The sequence below is a fragment of the Emys orbicularis genome, chromosome 2 (assembly GCF_028017835.1).
Source record: "Emys orbicularis isolate rEmyOrb1 chromosome 2, rEmyOrb1.hap1, whole genome shotgun sequence".
NCBI lineage: Eukaryota > Metazoa > Chordata > Testudines > Emydidae > Emys > Emys orbicularis.
Window position 1 is genome coordinate 3,517,325 of NC_088684.1, and position 27,068 is coordinate 3,544,392.

At 53.4% G+C, this 27,068-nt stretch overlaps 1 protein-coding gene across 1 annotated transcript in view; it reads right to left on the reverse strand.

Moving 5' to 3' along the window:
* The window catches only part of ARHGAP39 (Rho GTPase activating protein 39), a 287,928-nt gene that overhangs the window by 38,780 nt on the left and 222,080 nt on the right, over positions 1-27,068 (reverse strand). The window contains exon 8 of the mRNA XM_065400194.1: positions 26,598-26,671. Within this exon, the coding sequence (XP_065256266.1) occupies positions 26,598-26,671 (74 nt within the window). The remainder of the gene's footprint in view (positions 1-26,597; positions 26,672-27,068) is intronic.

Below are 27,068 nucleotides of genomic sequence, written 5' to 3' on the forward strand. Positions count from 1 at the left end.
TGTGTCAAATGGCGATAATGATAGTGAACTTCCTCCAGAGGAGGTGGGGCTGGGGGCCTCAATTCATTGTCCATAAAGGGCTTTGAAACACTCAGTGGAAGGGGTTAGAGAGATGCAAAGGGTTATTTCTTAGCTCTGCAAAGGGCACTGGGACACAATTAACGCAGAAGATGTTACACAAAGTCCAGCTGTTGTTGTACATTTCCCATGAGGTGTCAATGACCCTTTAAGTTTGGTTTCCAGGGAGCACTTGGAGTTCACATGCACCCTCCGCAGCCCTGCTCGAAAGCTGTTGGCGACGCTCTTTCTCGGCTAGCGATATGTTTATGTCGAGCTCAGCAGCGTGTGATTTCCCCCCTCTCCCTGTTCCAGGTTTCTCCAGATGGTTTGAGCATTATGCTGCACATTCTCTCATGTGCTGAGAACCGGTAACTACAGCCACTGGTCTTCATGAAAGAGCAAGATCAACGACTCATGTGGCATCTTCCCTCCGAGAGGCAAACCGCTGCAGTTCCGCTACTTGGGAGATTAAAAGCAAACCCGGAGTTAACATCAGGAACAGAAACACTGACCGGAGAAAAGCAGAAGGATGGTAAGATAAGGGGCGGCTCACAATGCTTAGCAACAAGACCCCTGGCTCACCTAATGTTAAACAGAGACTACAGCTCCCAGCATGCACCACTCCAACCTGAGTCAAGCGGCAGGTTGCTTGGCTCAAGGTGAAGCACTGCATGTTGGGTCCTGCAGCCTGCATGGGCCCTACCGAAGGTGAGCCATTTTGTGCTGACTATGGGCTACAGCCGCCCTGTCCCTCACGGCGAGTAGTGTCTTGCTCCAGGAGTAACCCCACTGAAATAAATGGCACCACTGCTCCTCACCATGAGTGAAGGTGGGAGAGTCTGACCCTATGGGTAGCCCTCGGGGCCCTGGGTAGTCAACCAGGCAGCCCTCAGCTGGCCAAAAGGAGCCCTCTCCCCTGTGCTCTGGTTAGGAGAATGCTCCATCCTCTGCTTCGTGTGGGGAGCAATGAGTCCATGGAATGGGAAGGCTCTTCGACGGCGAGACGCTAGATGCCACCTCCTGGCCCAGCGATGGATGCCAGCCACGCAGGGAAAGCCCCCCAGAAGCTGTGAGTGAGATCGGCCTGAGCTTTGTATTTCCTGGCGCTGTGCGTCACTGTCTTGAGGGGACACCGACAAGATCGACAGGCCCCAGACTTGACACATCTTTGTTCTAGTCCTTGTGATTCATTTTTTGTGTTTCTCTCCAAAATTAATGCTTCAGCACAAGCCATGTCAGCTGCCCAGCACTCAGATTCTACACTCACAGACTTTAAAGTCAGAAGGGACCATTATGACTGTCTAGTCTGACCTCCTGCACAACGCAGGCCACAGAATCTCACCTACCCAGTCCTGTAACAAACCCCTAATCTATGTCTGTTACTGAAGTCCTCAAATCGTGGTTTAAAGACCTCAAGGTGCAGAGAATCCTCCAGCAAGTGCCCCATGCCCCACAGCCAATTGCTTAGGAGCAACCCTACAATAACAAACCAGGAGCACAACCCCTAAGAGCACCCCTACAATAACAAACCAGCGAGCACCAGAAGATGAGGGACAAGTGAGCGAGGGAATGGGGTGGACGCTTGTGATGGGCAGTTGCACACCATCGGCACTGCACGGATAACCCCAGGGAGCTGGAGCTCAGTGACACGCTGTGGTAAGGAGGGAGTACAGCCCCTGGGTTTTCAGGGAGAGCCTTAATACCCCAATGGGGGTATCGAATTCCCCTTCCCAGGCCGGTTTAAATTCTAACAGGTGGGTCCAAGCTGCAGAGGTCCAGCTCCAGGTTCAGAGAATGGGGTGTCTGGATTTGGGGGCTTGGTTTAGGCCGAGCTGTATTTAAAGGGCTGGGTTGTGGTTTATAGGGGCCCATTATAAACCCTGTGCTGGAAACGCTACTTACAGTTAGGATGGAAACGCAGGAGATCACTGTGGGCACAGCACATGGCCTACCACTGGTTGAGGTTTTCAATCAGCCTGTTTCCACAGACTTTGCCATCCTGTGACTTTGCCGTGACGAAAGCCCCAGCCAGCGCTGCTGGTAGCCAGTAACAGAGCGAGAGGGCAAACGGCCTGCGCCCCCTTCGGGAACAGACTCCCCTAGCAGTGCAGTGCAAACCTGGCTGTAACTTCTCCTCACAGAGAGCAGGGGATTCCTCTGATCATCCAGCCCTCCTAGCAATCACCAGCGTGTCACCGGGAGTCTGCAAGCTTCAGCCCCAACGAGTGCGAAGTGCTTGAGCTCCGCTCCTGCCCAGGGTGTAAACTCCACAGCAGCCGAGATCTGCGTCCAGCCCCGGGGAGCTGAAGGCTGCCGGTAAACTGGGAGTCAAAGCCCACAAACTCCTGACTTATCGAGCCAGGCTGGACTGGTGTCAGTCCGCGCAGCTCTGGAGAGCCGGGCGTGTATTGCACACCACAGATACACTTCGAAGCACCACAATAAAACAGAAGGACAAAAAGTTACCCAGGTGGGGGCAGGACGGTGCAAGAGGCCCTGTCGGAATCACCACCAATCTCTCGCTTTGAGTGTGAAGAGGCTGCAGGCTCAGGCCCCCGCATTGCTGCAATCTGACTACGGCCTCCCTCCTGTTGAGTAGTAACTTACACTAGGAGTAGGGTCACCATATTTCCTAAAGAAAAATTGGGACGGCTGGGGCTCGCCTGAGCTGCCCTCTGCCGCCCACAGCTTGGGCTGATCCCCCCGAGTCCCCTACCATCCATGGCTGGGGCTGGACCTCCCCCAACCTCCACACCACCCGCGGCTGGGGCTGACCACCCCGAGATCAGCACCGGCTGGGACTGAGTCCTGAGCCCCACTGCTTGGCACCTTGCATTGCTCCCCTCCCCTCCCCCCCCGCAACGTTCCTCTGTGCCCCCAACTCTTTTGGTAAACTGGGCGTTTGTTTGTTTGCTCTTCCCTACTGATCAGTTGCAAAGAACAAATGGAACAAAAGTCAGGATGACCAGGACAGAGCTTAAAAATGGGACTGTCCCGGCCAAAATGGGACATATGGTCACCCAATCTAAGAGTAACCCCGTTGATTTCAATGGGAGTTAGGAGCCTAAATACCTGGGCCTCTGGGCCTCAGCTCCCCATGTGTACAGTGGGGGTAACAGCACTTCCCTCCCTCTCAGGGGGCTGTGAGGATCAGGAGATGCTCAGATGTTCCGGTGATGGGTGCCAGATGGACTGGGCCTGATCCCGCTGATGTACCAAGTCCTGCTGGAGTCAGTGGACTCAGCGGCTTGCGGGACTGGGTCCTTCATGAGTGCAATGGCTTCCTGCTCAGCAGTCAGAGCTGAGTGGGGACACACCTGACCTACCGATAACTGACTGTTCGGGTTAAGAGAACTGGTATTTGAACGCTGTGTGAGCTCCACAAACCCGTTCATCTGGGCCAACCTCTTACTGTACGTGACTCAAAAGCTCTCTTTCTAAGGCCTGGCACCCGGTTCCAAAAGCAGACAAGAGGCTCCAAAGTCCCCATACGCCCCAAGAAGATGTGAGTGGCTGGGAGAGGCAGGAAGAGATGACAGACCCTAGCCATGGTGCTGTGCTGATGGAAGAGGAAACGCACTGAAATTCAGCGAGCAGTTGTCCAACTGGCTCCAGGGCAAAATCATTAGAGACGCCCTCAAAGCCGCACACCCGGCGGTACACCGGCATTGCTGATGTCACAGGAATCCCGTCGACAGCAGATCAAAGCAATGCCCTGAAAGGCTTCCTGGGGAACAAGGCCAGCAGCAGAGAGCACAAGTTTGCTGGTCTAGTGTGAAAAGAAAACCTGCAACCACTCTGCTCAGCACAATGACTATTTTTGGGGGGTGGGAGAGAATGTGAATCAAAACTCCACTAGAGATGGGCTTGGAGTAACCCCCCAGATCTGGACCCCCCCAAGCACGGGATCCAGACTCAGCCTCCCCCCAGGCTTTGCAGCTGGACCCTAGTATGGCGATCAAATCAGAGAGCCAAAGTCCTCCCAGCTTTAAGGGGCTTTCCTGAGCGTACCATTGTGCGGGCAGGACTCTGACGCCGCTGGAGTGTGCTGGCGTCTGAGCTGTTCTACAGAACTGAAGGCAAAAGGACAAGCCCCGGCAGGCCGTTTATTCCGAGTTCAAAGCCACCCATTTTGTTTTCAGCTGCTGCGCTTTGTTTCCAGCCAGGGCGGCTGTTCCTTGAATCAGTTCTGTGTTTGATTTCAAAGGTCAACAGGATATTTAACATAAATCAGCCCTTGATGGCCGGAATCATGACAAATTTCATTCTAATCGCAAAGGCCTCGTGTGCAGCGGAGCTGGCTGGATGTCTTTATGAAAACTGGAGTGTCCTTCTGCTGAGAAGGATCCCTCAGAGAGCCTCATAAACAAGGGCTCACACTTCCGCTCTTTCTGGGTCTCCAACAACCACTGCTCAGTTTGCCAACCACAATGTATTGATTTTCTGAAGTCCTACAAGCTGTCCCGGAGGCAAAGCCTGGCACGTGACTCCCAAGCTGGATTCTTTCCCCTCCATGTGTCAGTGGCCAGTCATTCTAGTCGCAGCAGCTGTTACCCAGTTATCATCCGAGGCTGGGGGGAGAGACGGAAGCAAGGCAGCCAAGTCCCCAATGTGTTAACTCCTCCAAGTCTCGATTACTCCTGAATGAGCTGGGTTGACACTGATTTCAGTGGGACATGGACAGCCTGGGAAGAGCTGTGCAGGGTCAGTGCTAAGGGACTGCAGGAGCGGGACCCATCCACTTAGTTAACAGTGTTACAAAGAGGCACTGACATTGAGCACACTGGCCAGTTGACCAGGGACTGACAAGAGACCAGGCCCTCAGCGAAGCCATATCCGTTTGCAACTGGGGTCTGTCTGCTCTAGTGATGGACACGCTTACAAGCCTGCAGCACCTTTGATGGCAAAATGAAGACGTCACACCATACGAGTGTGAGCAACGGGGCCACTTCTCATGGGAGAAACAAACGAACGGGAAAGGACTGGACGTCCCGCGAAGATGTTATGGCAATGCTCAGGCTGCCCGAGCTGCTATCGGTGCTTTGCTCTTCCATAGCACTTCCCCTCGGAGCTCTTCACAGCATGCACAAGCCTCCCGGGAGGCAGGGCAGTGCGATCCACTGATGGCGAGTCGGAGTTCCCATTGCATTACCCTAACAGCTGAGAGAGACGTTCAGGACTTCCCAAGTCCTGTGTCTAACCACAAAACCGTCCGCCCTTGCGGGGCGCTGGAAGGCAATGACTGCTTTGTGTCTCACTAGAGGCACCTTGGCCTGGTGGCCCTCAGGACTGATTGTACACGACTGGGTAACCATGGATGGTGCCGGTGTTTGTGGAAATGAAGGGGCCTCTTCGAGGAAGGTTAGCGTGGCCATTAGCACCTGCAAATTGCTCTGGTGATGCTTTCGCCATGAAATCGTTTCGTATCCCAATGTCCTAATGACAGCCCCAACCCATCTATTCTAGGTAGACTCTGGGCATGCTGCAATTACTCGAGCACATTATTTGATTCCTTTCATAAATGCCAGCTGAGTTTCAGGCCTGGCCAGCATGCTGAGACAGGCCTTGTAAAGCTGGCCATGACCTAGCTACGCACAGAGGCCAGCTGTCTATTCTTGTCCTTTGAGATCTTGCCGTGGACTGGATGACTAGCAAATGCCCATTGGAAACCATGGAGCTGCCCGCTTTCGACATCCTTGCTCTTGGGCTCTTTCAAGGTCTTTCTCACGCACTGGAGTTCAGATGCCAGCTGTGGCAAGAAGAGGATCCTACCTTCTGGGACACGCAGCCAGGTTATATCCCTGTCTCCCACCGGCTGATCTTATCACCCAACAGCTAGGCATTGGTCACGTGAAGGTTGGATTATTGTAATGCAGCCCAGGGGAGCTCACTCAGCAGAGACGTTAGTCAGACATCTGCAGCTGGCTCACAAACTCCTCTCCACTCTGTGCGCTAACATCCTCGTGCTCCGAGCGTGCCTCAGATCACGTGGGATGGAGCTGGCCCTCGGCCTGCAAAATGAATGCTACAAACATCTACAATCACATAAATGTTTGCAGGGGAATTTAAAGGGCTGGGGAAAGGTGCCACCTTAGCAGCTCTGGGGACTGAGCAGGGAGAGCATGGGCTGAGTCCTGACAGACCTTCCAGACACACACCGCACCAGTATGCTTCACCCGTGCGCTGGACGGACCACCACAAAGGGCAGAAGGACAGCTCAGCCTCTGTGGCCTATTCATTGACCTTTCTGTTGACACTGCCCACAAGGGAGCTAATGGTGCTAACAGAGATGGTGGCTTCTGTGATGTGGACTCCTGCCACTGAGATCTGGATGAGACCCACCAAACTCATTCCACCCAACAGATGTCAGATGGCAGCTTCTGGTCACTCTCACCTGGATGGGATTTGACCCCACGACACGGAGAAGAAATGCTCTGCACCCTATTGCTATAGGCCCATGACACAGAGCCCCTGTGACTCGTTTTTATGAGCACAGTCATTCTCCAGTCCATTGCTAATAGCTCACAGATGTATTTCAGGTTCCTGCCTGGGTTGATTTTCATGGATGCTGCTTGTAAATGGGGTAATTCAGAAGGGCATAGAATAAATCAAATCAAAACTGAACTGAAGAGTGGGGGCCGTGCTATGGGCCAGACCCAGGAGACCCAGCTCTCATCATCGGCACTCTGGGATTTTCAGGGAACACAATTTCCTGCCTCAGATGCACCTCTTATCAAGGCTTGAAATTGCCAAGGGAAAGTTCAGGTTGGATAGACCCTAATCTTGTTTTTTCACATCCTGGGGAACTGGAGGAAGCAGTGAGAATTGGCAAGGGCAGACTTTCAATTATTGCATTTTATTTATTTATTTGGATTTTTCCATTTGCGCCTGCCTCATGCCGTCGGTGTGTTACACGCATTGGACACACACACACTTTACCAAGATACTGAACAGAGCCACAAGATCTGAAACACAGGCCTCCTGGACAGTGTCCGTCCCCCCGCCTCCCATCAGCCTGGCCTCCACCAGAACCTCCTCCTTTCATGGCCCACTCACCCCCCCCCCCAATTTCCCAGTATATGCCTGGGCAAATGGGAATCCTCCAGCCTGTTCAGAAGGTCACTGGATCTAGTGAACCAAGGTGGGCATCAGCTCAGGTAGGTAGGACCCAAACCGATCAGGCACTGCTAGTTCACCCTCAACCCCTTGACCTCCCCCACATACCAGCTGACAACCAGTGCCGGTCCCAAAGCTCATATGTCACATGCTCTTAGCAATAGCTGTGATTTCCAGATTGCTGGAAAGTGTGGCCCCATATGGATCCCATTCCACCAGCCCAACGGCAAGGTGACAAAAGCATAGAGATATGAGGACCCAACTGCCTTGCTAGGTACAGACAGGTGTGGAGAAGAGTAGAAGGCACTAGACAGGGACTCCTGAGGCCAAGATCCTGTTCCTAACTCTGCCACTGACTTGCTGTGTGAACTTGGGCAAGTCACTTCCTCTCTCTGTGCCTAGACCAGTGGCTCTCCAGACCACTGGCCCCCTTTCAGGAGTCTGATTTGTCTTGCGTACCCCAAATTTCACCTCGCTTAAAAACTACTTGCTTACAAAATCAGACATAAAAATACAAACGTGTCACTGCACACTAGTACTGAAAAATGTCTGACTTTCTTATTTTTACCATATCATTATAAAATAAATCAATTGGAATATAAATATTGTACTTGCATGTCAGTGTATAGTACAGAGAGCAGTATAAACAGTCTGTGTGTGTCTGACATTTGAGTTTGTCCTGATTTCGCTAGTGCTTTTCATGTCGCCTGTTGTAAAACTGCGTAAATCTCTAGCTGAGTTGATGTATGTCCCCCTGGTTGAGACCCACTGGCCTAGATCAGTGGTTTTCAAACTGTGGGTCGCAACCCAGGACTGGGGCGCAGAATGGAAGGCACTGGATCGCGGCGGCTCTGGTCAGCACTGCTGACTGGGCCGTTAAAAGTCCCATCGGCGGTGCTGCCCGGCTAATGAAGGCTAGTCCCTACCTGTTCGACACCCGGCCAATGGGAACTGGGGGGCAGTGCCTGCGGGCGAGAGCCCCACCTAGGAGCCAGACCTGCTGCTGGCTGCTTCTGGGGCGCAGCACGGTCCACGGTGCCAGGACAGGCAGGAAGCCTGCCTTAGCACCCCCGCTGTGCCACTTATCGGAAGTGGCCCGAGGTAAGCCCGCGCCCCAATCCCCTGCCCCAGCCCTGAGCCTCCCCAAACCCAGAGCCCCTTCCTGCACCCCAAATCCCTTATCCCTGGCCCCACCCCAGAGCCTGCCCCCCCCAGCCCAGAGCCCTGCCCCCCTCCTGCCCCCCAACCTCCTGCCCCAGCCCTGAGCCTCCTCCCACACCATGAACCCCTCATTCCTGGCCCCACCCTGCAGCCCTCATCCTCGCACCCCAACCCTCTGCCCCAGCCCTGAGCCCCTCCCACACCCCAAACTCCTCATCCCCAGCTCCGTTGGGTCATGGGCATCAACAATTTTCTTCAACTGGGTCGCCAGAAAAAAAGTTTGAAAACCACTGGCCTAGATGACCCTGTCCATAAAGCAAGGATACCTGAAAAGCACATTGAGCTCTATGGCAAGGAGTTATTTGAAAGCCAGGCGTTCCTGCCAATAGCAACTGCTGCAGCATGAGAATTCAAAAGCAGGCAGGGATCCAACAAGCCACCCCTCTCCTCAAGCTGGGCACTTTATCAACAAATGGTAACCCCATCACTTGGATGTCGATCCTATCTCTGCCATTCCATTCAGTGCCTGCCCCCAACAGGTAATAATCACGGGTGTATCAGCCCATCCCTGCTCTGCACCCCACTCTCCATTAGGCACTTGGGTAAGAATCCACTGCCCCAGCCATGGAAAACTTGGTAGTAATACACTAGATGGACGCTAAAGTAGAAGCACTCTCTGTGCCTGTTCCTAGCAGCTACATGTACAGGCAGAGAAACTGCATGCTGCATGGGGGGAAAGTGTTACAAGGCAGGCAGAATGACGTGGGCACCCGTGTATCAGAGGTACGGGTATAGTGAGGCTGCACACTCCCTTTGCTTGCAGTTGTATATGTTTGAAGGCCATGCATTTTCTATGCAGCTCTATCCCTACGTGCCATAACCTAGTCAGATCTAAGCTAAACGGGGGCACGGGTGTTGGAGCTGGGATGGAAGACTGCCACAAAACACAGGCTGCTACAGGAAATGTTCGTGTGTTACTAGCCAGTGGTCTTCCCCCTCACCATCTCTATCGGGTGGAAAGGATCCTGTGCTGCAGTGAATCAGCAGGTGGTGCTCTTCCCCAGCTGAGCCCTGAACCAATGCCTCGGCAGAGTGCTCAGAGGAGCTGTGCTGCTGGAAGCAACCTTTTGATGCGCTTTAGAAACGAAGCCCTGACCACTTGTGGCACCTCTCACAAGGACTGGAATGTAAACCCAGGTGTCCCGGCCAGACGGGGTACTCTGCTCACCTAGATTCCCCCTGCAGTTTTAAAGGGCTACGTTAGTCTTGTCTCACAATGTTGTATAACATTTCCTGTATGCTGTCAAGCAGCTGCTTTGTTCCTTTCCAGAGGTGGCTGCATTTCAGTGGTGGCTGAAGTGATCTGCGTACATGTTTCTGCTTGGTAAGTTTGTCCTGACTTTGGCTCCCCTCTGGGTGACAGGTGTGCTATACATGTAAGCTCATTAGCATTTGAAATATCACATGAGGTTTTCATATTTTATGGGCAACCCTGTTTGTTACTAATGCCCGGCACACTGCTGTTCTCTGTGGTCTGGCGGGACGGCGTTTTCACAGCGCAGCTGGGACGCTGTAGGAAAGCTCTGTTTTGCCAATGCAGAGCGTTATGCAGCCCTGATTGACTCTCCCCATCCCTCCAGCCCCTGCTCGTTATTCATCTGCCATTAGACAGTTCACTGCATCACGCTACAATGACATCTTCTAGTTGAAACCGGGCGGCTGCTCGTGAGATTGTTCAGTTGTTTATAACACTCCATGAGTGATGTGAAGAAGCCAAAGGCCAAGTGATTTTAACCACTTGGGAAGTGGGGAGAATAAAATGCGATGCCTGCAGAGTCCTTGCTGGGCCTCTGGCTGGGAACTGATATGAAGAATAAGGAAAAACACTTAGAGCAGGGCATTCTGGGAGCAGGTCCCTACAGACATACTCTGGGAAAACTCCATGTGGCTCAGTCTTGATCTTCTCCTGCCCTCTACTATGGACTACCAGGGGGCCTCACCATATTCATTAACTTGGCCTCAGAACGTCCTTGTGAGCATTATTGTCTCCATTTTACAGACAGACACAGATTAAGTGACATACCCAAGGTCACACAGAAAAGCAGGGGGCTGAGAACTGAATCCATGTGTCCTGCAGCCCATGCCATGGGGCACCCGCAAGACTATCCTTCCTCTGGCCCAGGCTTCCACGGCCAATCCCAGGAAAGCCTGTACAACTGGGCTCCAATGTTCATACCCAGCGCTGTGCTTTGACACGAGCAATCCTTGCTGTTTCCCACCCACTCCTCGCCAGCTCACCACCGTTCCTGTGAAGGATCATCCGCTGTTTTTCAGTACAGAGGAAGTTGTGACAGACAGCACTGGGCATGTCCTCTCTGCAGGGCGTATATTGTACTGCAGATTATTGTACATGCCACAGCATTCACGCATATCCAAAGTACAGGGCCTCCCTAGGGACAAAAGAGCATAATCCTTTCCCCTCGTCCCTATTGTACTTTGAGTGCAGGACCCATTGGTATCACGGTATAAAGTGCCATGACTTAGCACAGCTTGTGACAGCAGTATCCTTCTGCTCTTGGGGAGGGGAGGGGAATGAGGAAAAATAGCCTGTGTGTGAATGTACTGGAGCATAAGAATGGCCATACTGGGTCAGACCAACGGTCCACTGAGCCCAGTATCCTGTCTGCTGACAGAGGCCAGTAGCAGACCTTCAGGGGGAGTGCACAGATCAGGGCAATTTTGGAGCAATCCACCCCTGTCTTCCTCTCCCAGCTTCTGGCAGTCAGAAGTTTAGGGTCAACCCAAGCATGGGGTTACATCCCTGACCATCTTGGCTAATAGTCACTCATGGACCTATCCTCAGTGAACTTATCTAGTTCTTTTTTTGAAGCCAGTTACACTTTTCACCTTCACAACATCCCATGGCAATGAGTTCCACAGGTTAATTGTGTGTTGTGTGAAAAAATACTTCCTTTTGTTTGTTTTAAACCAGTATTTCATCAGGTGACCCCTGGTTTTTGTATTGTGGGAAAGGGTAAATAATACTTTTCGTTCTAATAATCGAAACCCCCACTGCTGTTTCGTGTCTCTTTTTAATAACTCGAGTCCCTGCCCTGGAGGGGTATCCTCAGGGCAAGAGGATCTCCTGACATCACGTGGAAGGTGGGTCCCAACTATGGGATTGTTTCCCTCCTCTCCAGTTTGATGTGCTCCTGCCCTGAGAGTTTCATCCTCCTCAACAGTGCACGGGCTCTCGGACAGGAGGTGGGACCCCTCTACCCTGTCCTTGAAAGTCTCCTCTATGTACCTCTGTGTCCCCCTTTGCTGCTGCAGTTCAGTCACCCTGGCCTCCAGCGCCTGTACTTTGTCTCTGAGGGCCGTGAGTTGCTTGCACGGAATGCACACGTACGCCGCCTGCCCCTGAGGCAGGTCATCAGACAGGCTGCACTCAATGCAGTAAGCTGCATAGCCTCCACCCTGCTGCCAGCTTTCGGCCTGCATTTCTATTCTTGGAGCTCGTTTACGTAGCCCAGGTTAACAGTAGGTTTGTTAAGCGTATTGGGATTTCTTTATTCTGTCAGTTGCTTTTCTGAAGCCCTACACCCTGGCCCTGCCTGACTGCCAGAACAGTTGGGGAGCAGTTGGGTGCAAATTAAGGCAGCCCGCAGGCTCAGGCAGAAGCGCAGGCTCCTGGCAAGTGGCCAGGGCATCTCTCAGCTAAGCAACGTTTGGGCATCTCTAGTGTTGGAAAACGAGGGACACTGAGCTCTAATGACAGACATTAGAGGAAGGACGAGCTTGCAGTGAAGACAGTGAGCTGGGACTCAGGAGAAGGGGAAGGTCACTTTGCTCTGTCTGCGTCTCAGCTGTCCACCGGTAAGTCAGGAACAAGAACACTCCTTTCCTCCCGCCCCGTATCTGTCTTGTCTTTGGAGCAGGGATTGTATTTTACTATGCTTGTACAGCACCTAGCACAGTGGGCCTCTAGACACGACCAAATGTAATGATGGTGTGGGGTTAGTTCTTCCCCTACACGAGGCAGCTCTGCAGACCGTACAGCTTCGCTATTGGACTTTCCATCCTTAATAAGAATTGCTACCCTAATGGGTGAGAAAGAGTTGCTCCTTTAGAAGCTGTAAATAGTCTAAGCGCACCAGATGGGGGAAAACAACTTTCCTAATGAGCAAGTAACGAGGAACTGATGGGCGCCTTGTAATGCTTAATTGTGGAAAGTTTTATTTCAGTGCTTGGTAACTTCGATTATCACTGTGCTGGGGTTTAATTGAATTGAAATCCGAGCTACAAATAAAAATCTAATTGGTTTTGTTTGGGAAGCAGCTGCAGCTGTGCTGGGTTGATTCTAGGGTGAAAATGACCCCAGTGCAGGAGGAGGGAGGGGGGACAGATACAAGAGCCAGGCACCACACACGTCCCGCTTCAGTGGACTGCAGCAGGACATATGTGGTGCCTGGGTCTTGAGTTTGGTCCCCCTGCCCTGGAGTCAATGTCACTGCCAGGGAGTCAGAAGTCCTGTTCGCAAAGGGTTAAAACCACCCGTTGTCTCAGGAACCTCACAGTCTGTGATGCTCTCGAAAAGCAATTATAACTCTAGTCCTGTGCTTAAGGCATGAAAAATATATGTATTCATTGAAAGCTATAATCAAGAAGTGAAAAATCAGTTGTGGCAAGCAAGGGTGGAGCACCTGCTTCCACTACTTTGTCTAATAGTAGGAAAGGCACTTTCCTATTGATTATTTCCATTCCAGTCACACTCTCTCTTTCTGCAGGACCTTCCACGAGGGGACTGGAAAGACCCATCCACAGCTTCTGAAGTCCTGATGTTCCTGGATTACCCTCTGCCACATTTCATAAGAATGGCTATAGTGGGTCAGACCAATGGTCCAGCTAGCCCAGTATCCTGTCTTCTTATAGTGGCTGGTGCCGGATGCTTCAGAGGGAATGGAAAGAACAGGGCAATTTATTGAGTGATCCATCCCCTGTCATCCAGTCCCGGCTTTGGGCAGTCAGAGCCTTAGGGACACCCAGAACATGGCGTTGCATCTTTGATCACCTTGGCTAATAGCCACTGATGGACCTATCCTCCAAGAACTTGTCTCATTCTTTTTTGTACTCAGTAATACTTTTGGCCTTCACAACATCCCCTGGCAACGTGTTCCACAGGTTGACTGTGCATTGTGTGAAGTAGTCCTTCCTCTTTTAAAAAAAAAAAACCCTACTGCCTATTAATTTTATTGGATGACCCCTGGTTCTTGTGTTTATGTGAAAGGATACATAATGCTTCCTTATTCACTATCTTCTCACCATTCATGAATTTACAGACCTCTATCCCTCCTTGGTCATCTCTTTTCGAAGCTAAACAGTCCCAGTTTTTTCAATCTCTTCTCAAATGGAAGCTGTTCCATACCCTCAGTCATTTTTGTTGTCCTTCTCTGCACTTTTTCCAATTCTAATATATCTTTTCTGAGAGAGGGTGACCAGAACTGCACACAGTATTCAAGGTGTGGGAATACCATGGATTTTTATAATGGCATTATGATTTTTTTATCTTATTATCTGTCCCTTTCCTAATGGTTCCTAACTTTCTGTTCACTATTTTGAGTGACGCTGAACATTGAGCAGCTATTTTCAGAGAACTATCCACAATGACTCCAAGTTCTCTTTCTTGAGTGGTAACAGCTAATTTAGATCCCATCATTTTATATGTATAGTTAGGATTATGTGCGTTACTTTGCATTTCTCTACATTAGGTTTTATCTGCCATTTTGTTGTCCAGTCACCCAATTTAATGAGATCCCTTTGTAACTCATCACAGTCAGCTTTGGACTCAACTAGCTTGAGTAATTTAGTATTGTTTGCAAACTTTGCCACCTCATTGTTTATCCCTTTTTTCAGATCACGTAGGAATATGTTGAACAGCACTGGTCCCAATACAGATCCCTGTTATTTACCTCTCTTTTATTTACCTCTGTGAAAAGTGACCATTTATTTCTACCCTTTGACTCCTATCTTTTCATCATTTACTGTCCATGACAGGACCTTCCCTCTTATCCCACAATTGCTTACTCTGTTTAAGAGTCTTTGTGATGGACCTTGTCAAAGGCTTTCTGAAAGTCCAAGTACACTATATTGACTAGATCACTCTTGTCTACGTTTGTTGACGGCTTCAAAAAATTCTAATAGATTAGTGTGACAGACCATACCCTTATATTCACCCTTTTTACAGGATGATACATTTTGTACAAAGTATGCCTTGTGAGGTGTCATTTGAAAACTCATAATTTGCTGATCATTATTGTCCTGGTAAAATGTGTGTGGCAACATTGTATGTAAACATGGGTGGTGGGTATAACAGGCCCTCCGCCTTCCCTGGCACAGCCACTGCCGCTGGACGCCAGTTGCAGGTTTGGCGTGGAAGTTTTTGCTGATTATTATGCCCTATGCAGGTTTTGGGGTGACTGAGGAGGCAGTATGTGTTACTCAGCTTCCCGGGTTCATCAGTAATCTCCCTCAGTTGCTCCGGAACCTGCATGGGGGCATATCAAAAACTCACCTTCTTCTGGAAGAGAAGAGATAAGAGCTTTTCCTATGGGGTGGCTTGGGGTCTGGGGAGGCGCATCACGTTGGGGGGGCTCCAGCTGGCCATGGGGGGCGGGGCTCAGGGCTCCAGCTGGCCCAGGGCTCCTCTGGCTGCGGGGGGGGGGGGGAAGCGGCGCACCTCAGGGCTCCGCCAGGTGGGGTGGGGGGGGAGGCTTGTGGCTCCGGCCACAGGGAGTCTCAGTGCTTTGGCTCTGGGGGGGAGGAGTGGGAGGGCTCGGGGCTCCGGGGGCATGGGCAGAAAGGGCAGAGCCAGAGGCTAGACTCCCCAAAGTTGCGTTTTACTTCTGTTTTCTTGTAACCAATTCTGACTTTTATGCCTCATTACTTGTAGTCACTTAAAATCTCTCTTTCTGTAGTTAATAAACTTGTTTTACTGATTTATCTAAACTGGTGTATTTGGACTGAAGTATTTGGGAAACTCCATTTAGGATGGCAGGATTTGTACATATCATTTTGTATTAATCAATTGACAGACTTTATATGAGCTTGTGTTGTCCAGGAGAGAGCTAGGCAGTACAAGACACACATTGCTGGGGAACGTCTGGGACTGGGAGTTGGCGGTTTTGCTCTGTAGAGTAATTCATGAGTGGCTGGCTCCAGCACTCATACAATATAACTGGGAGCCTTTTGTAAAAATTGGCATCACATTAACTATCCTCCAGTCACTGGTACAGAGGCTGATTTAAGCGATAGGTTACATACCACAGTTAGCAGTTCCGCAATTTCATATTGGAGTTCTTTCAGAACTCTTTGATAAATTAACAGTAGATGGTATTCATCCATTTGTTTCTAAAACTCCTCTATTGACACCTCAGTCTGGGACAGTTCCTCGTATCTGTCACCTAAAAACAATGGCTCAGGTGTGGGAATCTCTCTCACATCCTCGACAGTGAAGACTGATGAAAAGAATTCATTTAGCTTTTCCCCAACAGCTCTGTCCTCTTGGAGTGCTCCTTCGGCATCTTGATCATCCAGTGGCCTCCTGATAGTTTGGCAGGTTTCCTGCTTCTGATGTACTTTAAAAAATTGCTGTTAGCTTTAGTGTCTTTTGCTAGTTGCTCTTCAAATTCTTTTCTGGCCTGCCTAATTATGCTTTTACACGTAACTTGCCAGAGTTTATGCATCTTTCTATTTTCCTCAGTAGGATCTGAATTACAATTTTTAAAAGATCTTTTTGTCTCTAGCCGCCTCTTTTAATCTGTTGTTTAGCGAGAGTGGCATTTTTTTGTTCCTCTTGTTTGTTTGTTTTTGAATTTGGGGTATACATATAGTTTGAGCCTCTATCATGGTGTTTTTAAAAAATTTCCATGCAGCTTGCAGGCATTTCACTCTTACGACTGTTCCTTTTAATTTCCGTTTAACTAGTCTCCTCATTTTTGTGTAGTTCCCCTTTTTGAAGTTAAATGCGACTGTGGTGGGTGTCTTTGGTATTTTCCCTCTCACAAGGATGTTAAATTTAATTACATTACAGTTACTATTACTGAGAGGTTCAGCTACAGTTACCTCTTGGACCAGATCCTGTAGCCACTTAGGACTAAATCAAGAATTGCCTCTCCGCTTGTGGGTTCCAGGATTAGCTGCTCCAAGAAGAGTCAATAATGATGTTTAGAAATGTTCTCTTCATATCCCATCCTGAGGTGACATGTTCCCAGTCAATATGGGGATAGCTGAAATCCCCCATTATTACTGGGTTTTCTGTTTTTGTAGCGCTGGAGGTTGCAGAGCACAGATTGAAAATGGGACTTGTAAAGGCTCAGAAACCTGAAGGCAACTAAAAGGACCCCACTCCAGGTTTCTGGGCCTTTACAAGTCCCATTTTCTGGGTCTGACTCCTGAGTTTTGAACACTAGGGGTTGGCGATTCTGCTATCCCACGTGAGGCTCCCTCACTCCTGATTCATGACTGGTTGAAAAATCCCATCACATGGCAAGAAATAGCCTGTGCTATTGTGCTTGAACTAATGGGAAGAGGGCCAGAGAGTAGGCAGGGGACCTGCCCACTCCAAGGTCCATGACATCCTCTAGCATGAGTGGCTGCAAAAGACCAGTTCAGGAAGTGTGGGGCTCTGCATCCCCCAGGGAGTCAGCACCAAGCAGGCCGACCTGCCCAGGAGAATTCGATGCCACCACCTCTCCCTTACTCCAGGTTGTGAGGGAGCTCACCCTGGGAAGAAGGGAGCAAGTGTTGCTGAGAAGATCTCACCCCTTCTGTCTCCACTGCCTTCTTTGGATAATGCAAATTCGCAGCGACAGTTTAATATGCTGGGCTGACACTGATAGGCACTCGCTAAGTTAGAAAAGCTGTCAATGCTGTTGTCAAAGCGTGGCTGGAGCAAGAGGACATGCTTTAATCAGGAGGGCAAATTGAGAGTCAGGCGATGAGAGAGCCTCTCTGCTCAAGCCTGCCTCCTTGGTGAGGTTGTATAGGTGCTTCCAGACGGGAGCTGGCACAACCATTAGAATGAAGGAGGGAGACAGCCCCAGGCTGGCGACGGGAAATCCCCATCCCAGAATAATACCAGAGAAGTTAGAGATGAATGAGGGCTATAACATCAGCCAGTCCAATGCCGGATTGTATCCTACAGTGTGTTGTCTAGGGCTATGTCCTCCCTACCTACCTTCACATCCCTAGTGACGAGGTTTACACCACTTCCCTCCACAGCCTGGCAGAGCTCAACCACCAGGATGTTTTCTTGATCTTCAGCCTAAACTGTCCTGTCCATAATTCCACACATTACTCCTTGTTAGTGACTGCCTGGCTGTTTATTTCTCCCAGGACTGGAGTGACGGCAGCTGGTTACATCAGTACCTCGCATGCTCCAGCAGTTCTCTGAGCACAGCCTTCATTTATAATTACTGTCATTTACAAACCCCTCTGGGATGTGACAAACACTCCCATGTTGGTCAGGGCTAAATCATACAGTGGGCCAGATTCTGCTCTCAGTCTGTGGGTGTAAATCCCATTCTAGTCCACATAGCTCTTTGGATTTACACGGAGGTAGCAAACAGCAGCATTTGTTTGTGTAGCGCAAAGGGCTTCCTGTCTACATGCCTCTCTGTGCTCCTTGTAGAAGCCCCAGTAGGAACCAAAGGAGCCCTCGATCCCTGCTCAAAGGTCTGGTCTCTCTTGGAGTCATTTTTACACAGGGACAAGGGGAAGTTTCTCTTTTTCTGATGATTCTGTTACAATGTGACTGGTCACTTCTACAGAGCAATCGGGATCAGCTGGTAAGCTGGGCACAAGCAAACAATACGCGTTTCGATACAGCCACATGTAAATCCATACATCTAGGAACTAAGAATGTGGCCATACTTACAGGATGGGGGACTCTATCCTGGGAAGCAGAGACTCTGAAAAGGCCTTCGGGGTCATGGTGGATAACCAGCAGGACTTGAGCCCCCAGTGCGATGCTGTGGCCAGAATGACTAATGCGATCTTTGGATGCATAAACAGGTAGGGTTACCATACGTCCGGATTTTCCCGGACATGTCCGGCTTTTTGGTCCTCAAATCCCCGTCCGGGGGGAATTGCCAAAAAGCCGAACATGTCCGGGAAAATACTAGTCCCTTGCTTACCTTAGAGCGGCTCCGGCAGGCTGCGAGCTGCAGGCGGATTCCCCCGCGGCAGCGGCTGCTGCTCCCCCCAGACACCTCAGCTCTGTGTAGCTGAAGAGCCGAGCTGCCCGAGCACTACCGACTTCACGGTTTGCCGGGCAGCCCCCAGACCTCCAGACCCTGCGCCCCTGGCCGGGCGCTTCCCCAGCGCAGCCGGAGCCCGGGAGGGGAAGCACCCGGCCAGGGGCGCAGGGTCTGGAGGCTGCCCGGCAAACCGTGAAGCTGGTAGCGCTTGGGCAGCTGTTTCGCGTGGCTGGGAGGGAGGAGGGGGAATGCGGGGCGCTCAGGGGAGGGGGCAGAGTTGGGGCGGGGACTTTGGGGAAGGGGCGGAGTTGGGGCGGGGAAGGGGAAGGGGCGGGGCCAGGGCCCCGTGGAGTGTCCTCTGTTTTTAATTTTTAAATATGGTAACCCTAAAACAGGGGAATCTCGAGGAGGAATAGAGAGGTTATTTTACCCCTGTATCTGGCACTGGAGCAACTGCTACTGAAATACCATGTCCAGTTCCGGTGTCCACAGCTCAAAAAGGATGGTGATAAATTGGAGAGGGTTCAGAGAAGAGCCACAAGAATGATTAAAAGATTGGAAAACCTGCCTTATAGTGATAGACTCAAGGAGCTCAATCTATTTAGCTTCACAAAGAGAAGCCCTTGGTGACTTCATCACAACTATAAGTAGCTATATAGGGAACAGAAATGTGACAACAGAGGGCTCTTCAATGTAGCAGGCAAAGGTCTAAGAAGAACCAATGGCTGGAAGTTGAAGCTCGACAAATTTAGAAATAAGGAGGCAAATTTTTAAAAGTGAGAGTAATTCATAGAATCATAGAATCTCAGGGTTGGAAGGGACCTCAGGAGGTCATCTAGTCCAACCCCCTGCGCAAAGCAGGACCAATTCCCAACTAAATCATCCCAATTAATCACTGGAACACGCTCTCAAGGGTTCCGTCGCTGGAAATCAAGATAGGATGTTTTTCTCAAAGATCTGCTCTAATTCAAACAGGAATAATTCAGGAAATCCCATGGCCCGTGTTATGCAGGTCAGACTAGATGATCACTGTGCTACTTTCTGGTCTTATATCTATGAATCTGTGGATTTCTCCTCAGTGCTGCCTCCCACCTTCCATGAGAATACGAGTGTCCTTAGAGATAGAGCACTTACTGCTGCTGCTGCCTTTGGGATCTGGATTCCCATACATCTGTCCTTTGGGATCTCCAGGGCTTATCATTTGTCTGTCCGCTCTGTGGGGAGGTGCTCTGGCTCTGACACTGCATTGTCTAGGAAGACCACCCGAGAAGCAGCCAGGCTCTTCTCCTTTAAATCGAAGAGGAGAATATTTCCCAGATTTCTTTCCCTCTCCTGCTCCATCCGCCCGCCTGAGATGCTGCCATTGTGCTGAAATCCTTGGGAACGAGTCTGCCCTATGACTCATGCTCTGGTCTCTCTGTAGACAAGAACTTGGAAGAAAAACTCGTCATTCGTCTCTGACACGCTTCTGGGACTTTCCAGCTCCAGTCTGTCTTGTATGACTGGGCTCGGGGAGGCTGCAGTGAGATCTGTGTCTCCTGGGCACTGCCCTACTTTTTAGGTTAGCAAACACCGAGTCCAGCTCAACTCTTCTTCAGGAGATAAAACAGCCTCTTGGATAATGCCCTCTGCATTGGAGGGGACAGGCAGTGGGACACAGAGCCTTTCACCCCTAGGTCACCAAGTCCAGTCCAGCGGCTGACAGCTGTTACCACCCAACAGCTGTTCGATGGCCTGTGATTAGTTGAGAGCCTCTGTCCAATTCCTAATTGTGTTTTGGCAGCACCACAGCTGGCTTCCTTATGGGCAGTCTCTGCAGAAAGGCCCAGGACAGAACGTGCCGTAGAGATTGAGGGCTCTTCTCATCCCAGGGGCTGGGGCTGCGGCACAAGGCTAGGGCATGCGGGGCAGGCAGAGGGTGAGGGGTGGCATCCACGGGCTGCGCTGTACCCGCTCAGTGGCCACGAGGCCGTCATCTCCAGGGCTGTCAATCTGGCACCGTTCACCGGCACTAAGCTCACAAAAGGAGCCGGGTGCGACAGGAACAGACGGAAAGGGACCAGAGTGGCCTCTCCCCATATGCATTCAGCTTCCTGGTGTGGAATGGGAACCCAAGGTGCAGCCCTCTCAGGGAATTCTGGGGGAGTGCCGGGGTGGGGACACAGGACTGGGGATCAGGTCCTATTCCCAGTGCCGCCCAACTCGCTGTGGGAATCTGGTTAAGTCACTTTCCCACGCTGTGCCTCAGTTTCCCCATCACCGAGCCTGAGTTCGTAACTGCGGCGCTCTGAGCACATAGGATGGTGCTACAGAAGGGCCACGATCACTATTATACCGCAGTGATGGGCTGTACAGTCAGGCGGGGGGGGGGGGGGTTAAGGAGCAGCTCTGGGCACAGGAGGATCTGCCCAGCCGTGCCTGCTGGGCGTGCTCTCAATGGAGGGGGCAGCCCAGCTCACTCAGAGTGGTCAGTGCCAAGGAGCCCGCAGCAGCCCAGCACTGCCCTGAAGCTGATCTCAAGACAGAGCCGCAAGCCAGGGCAGAAGAGACAGCGGAGCATCTGCCCGTGGGGGAGGGACCTCCAGCCCCCTTCCGGGGAAATGCATTGAAGGCCATTCGGCAGGCCTCTGCCGTGCCTCTGAAGAGGAAGTGACCCGGGAGTAGGCTGGTGGCCCAGGCCCCACACCTGGACTGCCTGCCCCAGGGCCCTGCGTTAGAACCCAGAGGAGTGGGAGGGCTCGGGTTCTCTATCACCAACCCTGGACTTGAACCACGACATGCTCCCGCCAGCCCCAGGTGGTCTGGCTAGCCAGTGCTCCGACACTGGGGGACGCGGTCTAGGGCGATGGTCTCGGTCACAGTCCCTTCCACGGGAACTCCTCCATGGGACTCCAGCAGGTGGACTGAGTGAGACAGGTCAGCGCTCTGGCTGATGGGCTGTGTGTGAAATTCAGCTGAACGCAGCGTTGTGTACTACGGTATCAGTCAGGCTGAGCCGGGGGTTGGACTACCAGACAGAAAACCAGTAAGCGACGTGCTTAGGCAATAAAACCTGCCATGGAAACCCCGATAGGGAGAGAGGAAAGCCCCAACGCTGCCTCCAATACCCCCCACCCGCCACGGCCTCCTGCAGCCAGACACCCCCTGGGCTCCCATGTCACCCACCCCCACCCCTCACAGCCTCCTGCAGCCAGACACCCCCTGGGCTCCCATGTCACCCACTCCCACCCCTCACAGCCTCCTGCAGCCAGACACCCCCTGGGCTCCCATGTCACCCACCCCCACCCCTCACGGCCTCCTGCAGCCAGACACCCCCTGGGCTCCCATGTCACCCACCCCCACCCCTCACAGCCTCCTGCAGCCAGACACCCCCTGGGCTCCCATGTCACCCACTCCCACCCCTCACAGCCTCCTGCAGCCAGACACCCCCTGGGCTCCCATGTCACCCACCTCCACCCCTCACGGCCTCCTGCAGCCAGACACCCCCTGGGCTCCCATGTCGCCCACCCCCACCCCTCACGGCCTCCTGCAGCCAGACACCCCCTGGGCTCCCATGTCGCCCACCCCCACCCCTCACGGCCTCCTGCAGCCAGACACCCCCTGGGCTCCCATGTCGCCCAACCACACCCCTCACGGCCTCCTGCAGCCAGACACCCCCTGGGCTCCCATGTCACCCAACCACACCCCTCACGGCCTCCTGCAGCCAGACACCCCCTGGGCTCCCATGTCACCCACCCCCACCCCTAACGGCCTCCTGCAGCCAGACACCCCCTGGGCAACCATGTCACCCACCCCCACCCCTCACGGCCTCCTGCAGCCAGACACCCCCTGGGCTCCCATGTCACCCAACCACACCCCTCACAGCCTCCTGCAGCCAGACACCCCCTGGGCTCCCATGTCACCCAACCACACCCCTCACGGCCTCCCGCAGCCAGACACCCCCTGGGCAACCATGTCACCCACCCCCACCCCTCACGGCCTCCTGCAGCCAGACACCCCCTGGGCAACCATGTCACCCACCCCCACCCCTCACGGCCTCCTGCAGCCAGACACCCCCTGGGCAACCATGTCACCCACCCCCACCCCTCACGGCCTCCTGCAGCCAGACACCCCCTGGGCTCCCACGTCACCCACCCCCACCCCTCACGGCCTCCTGCAGCCAGACACCCCCTGGGCTCTCATGTCACCCACCCCCACCCCTCACAGCCTCCTGCAGCCAGACACCCCCTGGGCTCCCATGTCACCCAACCACACCCCTCACGGCCTCCTGCAGCCAGACACCCCCTGGGCAACCATGTCACCCACCCCCACCCCTCACGGCCTCCTGCAGCCAGACACCCCCTGGGCTCCCATGTCACCCAACCACACCCCTCACAGCCTCCTGCAGCCAGACACCCCCTGGGCTCCCATGTCACCCAACCACACCCCTCACGGCCTCCTGCAGCCAGACACCCCCTGGGCTCCCATGTCACCCAACCACACCCCTCACGGCCTCCTGCAGCCAGACACCCCCTGGGCAACCATGTCACCCACCCCCACCCCTCACGGCCTCCTGCAGCCAGACACCCCCTGGGCTCCCACGTCACCCACCCCCACCCCTCACGGCCTCCTGCAGCCAGACACCCCCTGGGCTCTCATGTCACCCACCCCCACCCCTCACAGCCTCCTGCAGCCAGACACCCCCTGGGCTCCCATGTCACCCAACCACACCCCTCACGGCCTCCTGCAGCCAGACACCCCCTGGGCTCCCATGTCACCCACCCCCACCCCTCACGGCCTCCTGCAGCCAGACACCCCCTGGGCTCCCATGTCACGCACCCCCACCCCTCACGGCCTCCTGCAGCCAGACACCCCCTGGGCTCCCATGTCACCCAACCACACCCCTCACAGCCTCCTGCAGCCAGACACCCCCTGGGCTCCCATGTCACCCAACCACACCCCTCACAGCCTCCTGCAGCCAGACACCCCCTGGGCTCCCATGTCACCCAACCACACCCCTCACGGCCTCCTGCAGCCAGACACCCCCTGGGCTCCCATGTCACCCACCCCCACCCCTCACGGCCTCCTGCAGCCAGACACCCCCTGGGCTCCCATGTCACCCACCCCCACCCCTCACGGCCTCCTGCAGCCAGACACCCCCTGGGCTCCCATGTCACCCACCCCTACCCCTCACGGCCTCCTGCAGCCAGACACCCCCTGGGCTCCCATGTCACCCAACCACACCCCTCACGGCCTCCTGCAGCCAGACACCCCCTGGGCTCCCATGTCACCCAACCACACCCCTCACGGCCTCCTGCAGCCAGACACCCCCTGGGCTCCAATGTCACCCACCCCCACCCCTCACGGCCTCCTGCAGCCAGACACCCCCTGGGCTCCCATGTCACCCACCCCCACCCCTCACGGCCTCCTGCAGCCAGACACCCCCTGGGCTCCCATGTCACCCAACCACACCCCTCACGGCCTCCTGCAGCCAGACACCCCCTGGGCTCCCATGTCACCCACCCACACCCCTCACGGCCTCCTGCAGCCAGACACCCCCTGGGCTCCTATGTCACCCACCCCCACCCCTCACAGCCTCCTGCAGCCAGACACCCCCTGGGCTCCCATGTCACCCAACCACACCCCTCACAGCCTCCAGCAGCCAGACACCCCCTGGGCTCCCATGTCACCCAACCACACCCCTCACGGCCTCCTGCAGCCAGACACCGAGCGGGAGTGAGGGACCGTCCGCCAAATTGCTGCCGAATAGCTGGACCTGCCGCCCCTCTCCGGAGTGGCCGCCCCAAGCACCTGCTTGCCAAGCTGGTGCCTGGAGCCGGCCCTGTCTCTAGGGATCGTGGCCCCCATCTCTGAGCAGGGACCCGGCCATGATCGCCTGCCTTTTGGCCCGGGGCACTGTGGGATCCGGTGGGTTTTGTCCCCAGCGAGCGGGGTCTGCAGAGGTTTCAGGTAGGGTTCAGAGGAATGGAGCTGGCTGCACGAGGCAGTGAGCAGGGTTCCCATACCACAGGGCTCGCTCCAATGCCCATGGAACTTGGCTGACTTCAATGCGTGTTAGATCAGGCCCAAGCTAAGCAAGGCCTCTGTCCTGTGTGCGAGCAGGTTCTCCCACTGGGCCCAGCATGCTGCTGTCTGCACCCTGGGCACTGCGCTCGCAATATGCGCTCTCTGGGCTCCCCCCGGGCGCTGGCTGTGAGTTTGAGCTGCCTAGCGGCGTGGCTGGCTTTGGGAAGGTCGTTCCTCTGCACAGGCCCAGTTGTAACACTGGCTCCCCAAGCAGCTATTACAGCAGGCTGTAAATTTCACTCCACTGCTCAGCACTTGCCCTGCTTTTCGGTTCCCATGAAAACAACAGGGGCCATAAACTAACAGCGGGAGCAATAAACTCCAGATTGTTTTTTCATCTGGACAGCAAAGCAGCATTTGCAGTTGACACGTGGTGGGCAAGGGGCCAGATCAGAGAACAGCAGGGAAAGCACAGAGGCCTGAAGCCAGCTGTGCTCACACCAGGCTGGTAGGAAAAACTGGCTACTCAAGGATCAGGTCCCCCACAGCGCTGGACTCTAGGGGCCCAATCTCCGCTCCCACACACTGCTCGAACTAAGTCAGTGGAGTTACTGCCAGGGGAGCGAGAGGAGAGGCAGGTGCTTTGTATCCAATACAGCTGCTGTCTACTGGACACAAAGGCCTAGGGGAACCCTGAACTCCAGCATAATGTGCCGCTCCAGTTGCCCAACTAAAAGCAGCTCCAGCTCCCCAGTTTCCACTGGCCTAAATGAAACTGGAGACTCAGGTAGGGTTCTGGGCTCCAGGCCTGAGCCTGAATCAAGCCTCCAAAGCCACCATCTTTTCCCATCTCCGACACACTGCTCTGCTGGGTGACCTTGGGCAAGTCACTTCCCCTCTCTGCGCCGCCACTCCACCTCCCGCCTATCGTTGGTCTTCTCTATTTACATTAGCTCTTGGGTGGCATGGGCTGGCTCTTCCCACGTGCCTGCACAGAGTCTAGCACAACAGGGGGGCTCTCGAGTCACCCCTCCCAGGTATTTGTGTTACAGCAGCACCTCGGAGCCCAGGCACAGGCTAGCACTCCTCTGTGCCAGGTGCGGTACAAATGCAGAACAAAGAGACTGGTTGGAAATCTAGTTCGGAATGTTGCCCCAGTCTTTTATAATGGGCCAAGCCGAAGAGTCACTCATTCCAGATCCAGACCTGGCTGCAGAGTTTTCCATTTGAGTCCATCTCTGCTGGTTCTCCCCCTTCACTGTAACACAAACATTGCACCTCAATGAGCTGAGCTTTCTGCCCAAGTCCATCTCCAGGACAGGCAGGACTCTCTAGACCGGAGGTCAGCAACCTTGCAGAAGCGGTGTGCCGAGTCTTCATTGATTCACTCTGATTGAAGGGTTCGCGTGCCAGTCATACATTTTAACGTTTTTAAAAGGTCTCTTTCTAGAAGTCTATAATATATAACTAAACTATTGTTGTATGTAAAGTAAATAAGGTTTTTAAAATGTTTAAGAAGCTTCATTTAAAATTAAATTAAAATGCAGAGCCCCCCCAGACTGGTGGCCAGGACCCGGGCAGTGTGAATGCCATTGAAAATCAGCTCGCGTGCCGCCTTCGGCTAGGGTGACCAGACAGCAAATGTGAAAAATCGGGACGGGGTGGGAGGGTAATAGGAGCCTATATAAGAAAAAGACCCAAAAATCGGGACTGTCCCTATAAAATCGGGACATCTGGTCACCCTACCTTCGGCACACGTGCCATAGGTTGCCTACCCCTGCTCTAGACTTTGGATAGACTCAGCAGGCTGAAAGACAGAGAACACGGGAGCAAACAGCCTGGACTGGGAAGATAATACACACTCCATCCACCCCCACATGGTTCTATCACGCCCCCACCCCCCCTGGGCACGCTTCAATGACAGTCGGACATTTGCTCATACCAGCTGGCTCGGAAGCCAACGTGAAAGAAACAAAGCAAAAAGGGACCAGACGATACCTTCTTTGCTCCTGTCAAGGCTGCTTTCTGGAGCTTGTTGTAACAGTACTTGGCGTAAGTGCTTATTGCCACCCCTACAAGAGAAAACAGAGAGCAGAGAGTCAAGCTAGACGTTCCAGGAAAAAGGAAAAGCATTCCCTGTGATCCATTGTAGAGGCCCTCGGGAAAGCTCAGGGATGGGGCTTCAGAAGGGAGTGCACAAGGCTTCGGCACCACTGAGGTCCCACGTCCGCTCTGGATGCTTCGCGCCTCTCGGGACGCGCTCAGGGCTGATGCAGGACCTCAGTGATGCTTGGGCCTTCTGCTGATCCTTTTGCACAGGGGTGGGTTTCATCCAAAATTGCACACAAAGCTGGTCTGAGTAGCACCCGCACAGTGAGGCACCCAGTGCTTGACTGGTGCACGCCAGGCCCTAAAAGCTGCTTACCTCCAGCTGTGAAATGAACCCCTGCAGCGGGACTGTCCCGGGAA